The 8,981-nt window shown below is 41.9% G+C and overlaps 1 protein-coding gene across 1 annotated transcript in view; it reads right to left on the bottom strand.

Annotated features, from left to right (window-relative positions):
• Nucleotides 1-8,981, bottom strand: part of vwa8 (von Willebrand factor A domain containing 8) — a 340,247-nt gene that overhangs the window by 299,854 nt on the left and 31,412 nt on the right. Inside the window, 1 exon segment of the mRNA XM_043694451.1 lies at nucleotides 6,151-6,261. Coding sequence (XP_043550386.1) covers nucleotides 6,151-6,261 — 111 coding nt within the window.

Below are 8,981 nucleotides of genomic sequence, written 5' to 3'. Positions count from 1 at the left end.
TGACCTCCCTCCACCTATCGCATTTCCAACGCCCCTCCCCCAAGTCCCTCCTCCCTACCTTTTATCTTAGCCTGCTTGGCACACCTTCCTCATTCCTGAAGAAGGGCTTATGCCCGAAACGTCGATTCTCCTGTTCCTTGGATGCTGCCTGACCTGCTGCGCTTTTCCAGCAACACATTTTCAGCTCTGATCTCCAGCATCTGCAGTCCTCACTTTCTCCTTAAAAATATGGTCTTATCAGCTAACTTTGGAAACCCTTTTGTGTGCTAATCAAGGCAGTGTATTTAAAATGCAATGTTACGTATACCCTCATCTAATGCAGGCAAAATCCACTTGTCACCTATGAAGAACTATCAGAAGTTTGAAATATTATTTTTATAAACATGTATTTAAAGATCACCTATCACCAGAGTGTGAAGGTATAATCGGAATTTTCAACTGCTCAATATGACTGAGATACAATTGATTATTTTTGGTCCAAAACACAAAAACTCTGCCTTTAAATACTGCAAATGACAGTGTAGAGAAAATGTGTCAACCACGCAATTACCATTACCTAGAAAAGCATAAAAAAAAAGCTACCAATTATTTCCTCACAACTGATCTCATATTTACATGGAGGCTGGAGCTGCTTGCCCATCTGAACATAGAAATATAATTACCACATTTTACAGAAAAGGTTGCTCTTTATATCAAGAACGGTAGTAATTATTATCTGAGTCATATTGATGCTGAAACTCTCACTCTTGACAGCTCGAGGAAACTGAGCAAAATTGCAATTTACATCATGACACAATCACATTCTGTTCTTCTGGTTGCAGTATTTTCAATTTCTAACAAACTCACATGGTCATTAAGAAACATTTACATAAACACTAATTTGTTCCATATTACTCAATCAAAATCAATTGCAGTTGTTTTCTATAATTTGAATATCTGTGCAGCAGCAACTATTTTCCATTTATTCATCTGTTCACAGCTTCTATAATTCATTACAGTAATGAATTATCCATTTGTTGTACTCAACAAGCCAGCAATCTATGATTGCTAACATTTATTGAACATCTTATGGAACAGAGTTGCTAGGTGGCAACATTCAATTCTATCCAGCAATAGGGGAGAGTTTATCGTAAAAAGTTCAATTAGCCGGTCACGACAGTTTGAGGATCACAGAAGAGGAGTTTAGTGGCTGCAGGCAGTTGTATTGTATTGTATTCTTCAGACTTAAGAGAGGAGTTCTAGGAATTAACAGGTAGCTAAGGGTTGGAGATAGAACTCAGAAAACATCCTGTAGAACTGGGGAATTGTGCTGGATTTGTATTGGAGAAGCCACGTGGTGCTGCAAGAAGAAGCCTGCAAGAAGTAATACTCCAGAGCAATTGATAGAATAGAGTTTGAAAAGCAGATGCAGATGAGGAAGATCAGAGCTTGAGGAAAGATTTCGGACAGTACTGACTCAACAAAGCGAGCTGACAGTACCAAGTGCTATACCTTCGATCAAGTGCAGGAGTGCAGCTTCTGGAATAAAAAGAAGCTCTACAAGGAATGTTCCATGAACCTCGTCCTGCAGCCATCAGAGCTCAATATCGAGTCCAATCATTTTAAGGGTTGAACATTTTCTTCCATGTCCTTCCCCCACTCCCCAACTCCAGACCTTGTCATCACTTGGGTTGTTTTGACCACAGCCAACTCATTTTCACTCACTAATGGTCCCCATTAGCAGCTTTTCTACCTCCCCAGGTTACCATTATCAATTCCTTTCCCTGTCACTGCTGTTCGTGCTCTCTGGGCTCCGTCTCCACAAATCCTTTACTCCTTCCTTTCCCCAACCACAGCCCCTTTCTTTAGCATACATACCAGCCTTTTCCAACCGACTACCAGTTCTGAAGAAGGGTCATTGCACCTGAAACATTGTCTCTGCTTCCTCTCCACAGATGTTGCCAGACAATGCTGAATTCCTCCAGCAATTTTTGTTTCTGATTTCTAGTATCCACAGTTCTTTCCTTTTTGTTCTAAAAGGAAATTACTGGTCCCTGGTCAGATTGCAAAATAAGTTTGACCGTCTGACCTAACAGTACCCTCCATTCTATAATCAAACTGGATCTTATGTGCACTTCAAAGAAATAGTGATGTTATTCAAGGCAAGGAATTCCACATGGAGGATGCAAATAGAATTAATGTATTTCAGTACAGCTTCAAAAGCCTTCCTCTGGTGCACCACCTCACTACCTCTCATGAGGAAATGAATTCCCTCCAAAGGTTTGCTTCCACACGAGCTGAAGCCCTCCAGTATTGAGGTCAAAAGACCCACTCTTCTCATGTACGCCTCAAATTTGACTGTTAGGGATTCCATAACCGTAGAAGATCATGAAAGGTGAGTCCAATGCTTTCCTTATCTGGTAGTCACATTTGTGTACCTGCAGCAAATGTGTAAGGGCAGCACAGTGGCAAGCACTGCTGCCTCACAGTGCAGACTAAATTCCAGTCTTGGCTTACCGTCTGTGTGGAGTTTGCATGTTCTCGTGTCTGCGTGGGTTTCCGCCAGGTGCTCCAGTTTCGTCCCATGCCATCTATCACTAACTGTTGCACTAATACCATCTTTGATTAGGACTACTACCCCACCATCTTTACCTCGCTTCGTATGCCACATACCACTCAGTATTGAGAAGCCAATCCTGGTCATTTTGCAGTCATGTCTCCATAACGGCAAACAGATTGTGTATATTTACTTCATTGTGCACGATCAATTCAGTTACTTTGTGATCGATGCTATGCACATTCAAATACAGATCCTTTAGTTTTGTTATTTTGTAATCTTTACAACATCTCGGTTCGATGATCGGTGCATTCCTAGGTTTTGTCTCTCTGATTCGTCCTGCCCTTTTCTGACCTTCATTTCCAATATTACTCAATTGAGTTGGCAGTGTTGCAAAAAAAAGCTAAAGGTGGTACAAACATAAAAGGGGCTGATCAACAGTTTAACAGACTTCTCCTCACAGACCAATCTTGAACAATCGTTTCAAACTATGTCACCATGCAATCTGATTGTTTCAGGAATGAAAAGAGCAGAACACTTTTGTTTTCTTTATTGCCTTATGGAACGTGGGCAGCACCGGCAAGACTGGCATTTATTGCCCATCCCTTGCACTGAATGTTTGCTAGACTATTTCAGAACACAGTTAAAAGAAATCAAATTGGTTTGGGTTTGGATTTACATGTAAGACAGATCGGAGACCAGATAATAATGGGACGTTACCTTCCCCTGATTGATCGGGTATCAGTGAAAACCTGTTAAAAGCTCAAAAATCTGATCTCTCCAGCTCTTGCTGCCTTTGAAACAACAAAAAAAAGCCAACAGCAAGGAAGCTTTCGTGCTCATACATCTGGAGCTCCAGTACGGGACAATAATCTGACAGACTGGGACAATAGCACATAAGGAATGCATATGGGAAAAGAGCAAGCTAATATTTCACATCTAGATGGCTTTTCATCAGAACTGTGATGGAAAGTCATCTAAACTCAAAACGCTAGCTTACTCTCTCTCCTTGGATGCTTCCCCACCCGTTTTGACTTCTAGCGTTTTTTTTCAATACAGATTCCAGCACTTCCAGCAATTTACTCCCACTAATGTATATAGGTACATTAAGGTAGCAAGTAACAAATCTGGTATCCAGCTGGAGGATAGGGACTGTAATTTTTAACTACGTGCATGCACAGATGCTGCAGTTTACAGTTTGAAATGACTTTACTCTTGGGTTGGATACTTGACATGGAACGTATTTTGTAAACAGATTTATCATAATTGCATCAAATAGAACATGTTGTATTGGGACAAGTTGAAGTTTCTTACATATCTTTAGTAAAAGGCGAAACAATTTTATGATTGAAGAGAAACTAAAGAACTTGTGATATCCAATTTGAAATTTTTGCATTGTGTTGCTACAAATTTTATGAACAAAGTATATTTTTAGAGGAAAGAGAAACTCTGCATTGAGACTGAGACCAGAGGTTGACATGCCTAAGTTGCTATGTCTGTCCTTTGCGTTGAATGTAGGAATAGTGGTCAAAATCAGCGAACTGTGATCACTGACTAGTTTATCTACTACTGGAGAATAGATGTGAACACACAAGGACAAGAGCCAGCTAAAATGCAGTAACCAGCCCCCAGCACAGCTCCACTCGTTCATTTTCATGCTGCGATCATAAGACATCTCAGACCTTTTTAAAGGCCACGGTTGTGATCATCAAAAGGTGCTGGAAAAGCACAGCCGGCTAGGCAGCATTCAAGAAGCAGGAAAGTCGACATTTCGAGCATAAGCACTACATCAGGAATGAAGCAAGGGATTATTGAAAGGAGGCCAGAAAGGTTAAAAAAAATGCAAAAAGGCTTGTGCGAGAAGCTAGAACCAGGGGCATCATCTCAGAGTAAGGGGTTGCCCATTTAAAACAGAGGCGAGGGGGAATTTCTTCCCTCAGAGGATAGTGAATCTATGGAATTCTTTACTGCAGAAAGCTCTGGAGGTTGGGTTATTAAGGATATTCAAGGCTGAGATATCCAGATTCAGATTCAGTCAGGAAATCAAGGGCTATGAGGAAGGGAAGAAAAGTGAGGTTAGATTAGATTAGATTACATTACAGTGTGGAAACAGGCCCTTCGGTCCAACAAGTCCACACCGACCCGCCGAAGCGTAACCCACCCATACCCCTACATTTACCCCTTACCTAACACTACGGGCATCTTTGGACTGTGGGAGGAAACCGGAGCACCCGGAGGAAACCCACGCAGACATGGGGAGAACGTGCAAACTCCACACAGTCAGTCGCCTGAGGCGGGATTTGAACCTGGGTCTCTGGCGCTGTGAGGCAGCAGTGCTAACCACTGTGCCACTGTGTCGCCCACAATCTCATTGAATAGCAGAGTAGGCTTGTTTGGCTAAATAGCCTTGTTCTGCTCCAATAGATCACCTTAGTCTTTGAAACAAAGTTTCCTCAATCTCACACTTCCATTCCCATTTATCTGACATTTTTTGCAGCAAAAGGCGTTTGGCTCTCAGCTGATAGATCCAGTAAAAAGGATTGGCATGTTTGTAACCATGCAAGTTCCAACATACTGTTTTGGCTGCCATTCACTCTGAAATGCTTGATTGCATGTGGTGTCAATGAATGTGCAGAACGCTATAATTAAGGTGCTGTAGAGGACTTTACAGGAAACCTGAACTATTAGAGTCAGTCAGGAATTTGTATCATGTGGCAGTGCCATCCAATCTACTGACCCAGCTGTTTCTGGGAATAATGGTATATTACAACACATGTTGTTCAACCCTGCCGACAGATGTCGACACCAGTACATCTCATGTATCATCTTGCCTGCCTGACATCTTTGTCATTTCCCTCGCGTATTAGGATATTAAACTGGAGAATATCATTAGGAAGTTGAAACTTTATTGCTGGAACAGCACAGCAGGTCAGGCAGCATCCAGGGAACAGGAGATTCGACGTTTCGGGCACAGGCCCTTCTTCAGGAATGAAGGGCCTGTGCCCGAAACGTCGAATCTCCTGTTCCCTGGATGCTGCCTGACCTGCTGTGCTGTTCCAGCAATAAAGTTTCAACTTTGATCTCCAGCATCTGCAGACCTCACTTTCTCCTCGAAAATATCATTAGGAAGTCCACTGGCATTGTAAGCAAAACATAGTTTGCAACAACTGACACAAAGATTCACACAAATCCACTTATATAAAAAGGAAGCAAAACAAACAGACAAGCAATGACAATTTAGAAATGGGCTTTTCTCCATCACGATACCCTTTTCAAATCTTCTAGAGACACCTCTTAATATCACATAGCAACTCGAGCCAACTGTTCTCCATATACCAAATTCACGTTTGGTTTTCTGAATGCCAGAAGAATGAGAATTGACCTTGAGGGCATTCATTATCCCCACCTGTTAAGGAAATTAAATACTAATGTTGGAACATTTTCTTCGTCACTGCCCTTATTCTTTGGAAAAGGATCTAAAACAGACAGTTTTACGATAACAGTAGGCTTGTGCCTATTCCTCACACATGTCTCAATAACACTATGTTCAAATTTCTTACTGTTTTTGAGTGAAGACACAATAAAAAAAAGCAGCCATTTGCAATTTAACTTACCTGATCAAGGTAAAGGGCTGTTCCTGCTCGGATCTCTCTGCGTTGTTTAAGGTCTGTCTCAGTTGTATCCCTGGATAGCGCCATGTACTCTACCTCTCGTTTGGTCAGCTCCTGTATGGGGGCAGGGAATAAATTTAGTCAAAACATGTTTGTTAATTACCCAGCCCACAATTACATAAAATTGACAGAGAAACAGGCCATTTCACCCAACAGGTCCATAACATTTATTTTCCATTCAAGTCTGCTCCTCTCCTTTCTTGTTTATCTTGATTAGCATAACCTATTATTCTTTTCTCCCTCAGAAGCTTAGCTAACTTCCCCTTAAATGTGGTTATACTATCCACTTCAAATACATCCTGTGATAACAAATTCCACATTATTGACACTGTCTGCAAAAACAAGATGTTTCTGAATTCCCAATTGGATTTATAGGTCACTACCATTAATTGATGACGTACAGTTTTGCTCTTCCCCACAAACGGACAGAATTTCTATGTATCTCCATCCAAATTCTTCATTATTTAACAAAAAGCCACTGCAGCATCCCTCATACAAGGGAACAGTAACTCAGCCTGTTAATTTTCCTAATAAATATATACATTTGCAAGGACTGCAAAGTATAACTTATTTTGTTTCGAATTACACAGCACAGAAACAGACCCTTCAACCCAACTCATCCACACTGAACAGGTTACTTAAACTGAACAAGTCCCATTTGCCTGTGTTTGCCCCATATCCCTTTGTATCTTTCCTGTTCATGTACCTGTCCAAATGTCTCTTAAATGCTGAAATTGTACCAATCACTCCCACTTCCTCTGGCAGCTCATTCTATATACACACCACCCTCTGCGTCAAAAAGCTGCCACTCAGGTCCTTTTTGAATCTTTTCCCTCGCACCACAAACCTATACCCTCGAGTTTGGTACTCTCCCCTATCCTGAAGAAAAGACTGTGTCTCTTCACCTTATCTACGCCCCTCATGATTTTGTAAACATTGATAAGGTCACCTTTCAGCCATCTATGCTCCAAGGAAAAAGGGCCAACCCACCCAAACTGCTCTCATAACTCAAACCCTCCAAGTCCCACTAACATCCTTGTAAATCTTTTTTGCATTCTTTCCAGTTTAATAATGCCCTTCCTATTGCAGGGTGACCAGAATTGTATGCAGTACTCCAACTCTGGCCGTACCAATGTCTGGTACAGCTAACATGACAGCACAACTACTATCGTCAATGCTCTGACCGATAAAGACAAGTGTGCCAAACGCCTTCGTCACCAGCCTGTCTACTTGTGATGCCACTTTCAAGGAACTACGTAGCTGCAGTCACAGAGATTTACAGCACGGAAACAGACCCTTGAGTCCAACTTGTCCACGCCAACCAGATATCCTAACCCAATCTAGTCCCATTTGCCAGCACTTGGTCCATATCTTTCTGAACCCTTCCTATTCATATACATGTCCAGGTGCCTTTTAAGTGTTGTAATTGTACCAGCCTCCACCACTTCCTCTGGCAGCTTATTCCATATACGCACCACTCTCTGTGTGAAAAAGATGCCACTTAGATCCCTTTCAAATCTTTCCCCTCTCACCCTAAACCGATGCTCTCTAGCTCTGGACTAGTCAATCCATGGAAAAGACCGTGTCTATTTATCCTATCCATGCCCCTCATGATTTTATAAACTTCTATAAGGTCACCCCTCAGCCTCCGATGCTCCAGAGAAAACAGCCCCAGTCAATTCAGCCTCTTCCTATACCTCAAATCCTCCAACTCTGGCAACATCCTTGTCAACCTTTTCTGAACCCTTTCAAGTTTTACAACATTGTTCCTCCATGAGGGAGACCAGAATTGCACACAATAGTCCAAAAATGCCCTAAACCAATGACCTGTACAGCTGCAACATGACCTCCAAACTCCTATATTCAATATTCTGACCATAAAGAAAAACATACTAAACATCATCTTCACTATTCTATTTACCTGCAACTCCACTTTCAAGAAACTATGAACCTGCACACTCTTTGCTCAGCAACACTCCCCAGGAACGTACCATTAAGTGTATAAGTCCTGCCCTTATTTGCCTTTCCGAAATGCAGCACTTTGCATTTATCTAAATTAAACTCCTCCTGCCATTCCTCAACCCATTGGCCCATCTGATCAAGGTCAAGTTGTACTCTGAGGTAATCTTCTTTGCTGTCCACGACACCACCAATTTTGGTATAATCTGAAAAATTAGTAACTATACCTCCTAAGTTCACATCCAATGCATTTACATAAATGATGACAAGCAGTGAACCCAGCATTGATCCTTGTTGCATACCACTGGTCACAGGCCTCCAGTCTGAAAAGCAACCCTCCAGCACCACCACCCTCTGTTCTCTACCTTCGAGTCAGTTCTGTATCCAGGTGACTAGCTCTCCCTGTAATCCATGTGATCTAACCTCTTACAACACTCTGTTCAACAACAAGGTAGCCAGGAAGGACTTGAAGAGAGAGCTAAGAGCAGCAAGGAGGGGACATGAAAGGTCCTTAGTTGGTAGGATTAGAGAAAACCCTAAGGCTTTCTATAGGTATGTCAGGAATAAAAGAATGACTAGGGTAGGAATAGGTCCAGTCAAGGATAGTAGTGGGAAGTTGCGTGTGGAGGCTGAAGAGACTGGGGAGACACTGAATGAATACTTTTCATCAGTATTCACTCAGGAACAGGACACTGTTGTCAATGTGAATACTGAGTCACAATTAAGTAGAATGAATGGCTTTGAGGTATGTAGAGAAGAGGTGTTGGAAATTCTGGAAAGGGTGAAAATAGATAAGTCACCTGGGCCTGATGGCA

This window comes from Chiloscyllium plagiosum, chromosome 7 (genome assembly GCF_004010195.1).
Source record: "Chiloscyllium plagiosum isolate BGI_BamShark_2017 chromosome 7, ASM401019v2, whole genome shotgun sequence".
Taxonomy (NCBI): domain Eukaryota; kingdom Metazoa; phylum Chordata; class Chondrichthyes; order Orectolobiformes; family Hemiscylliidae; genus Chiloscyllium; species Chiloscyllium plagiosum.
The sequence above is the reverse complement of the archived record's forward strand: the minus strand, read 5'-3'. Positions and strand labels throughout refer to the sequence as shown.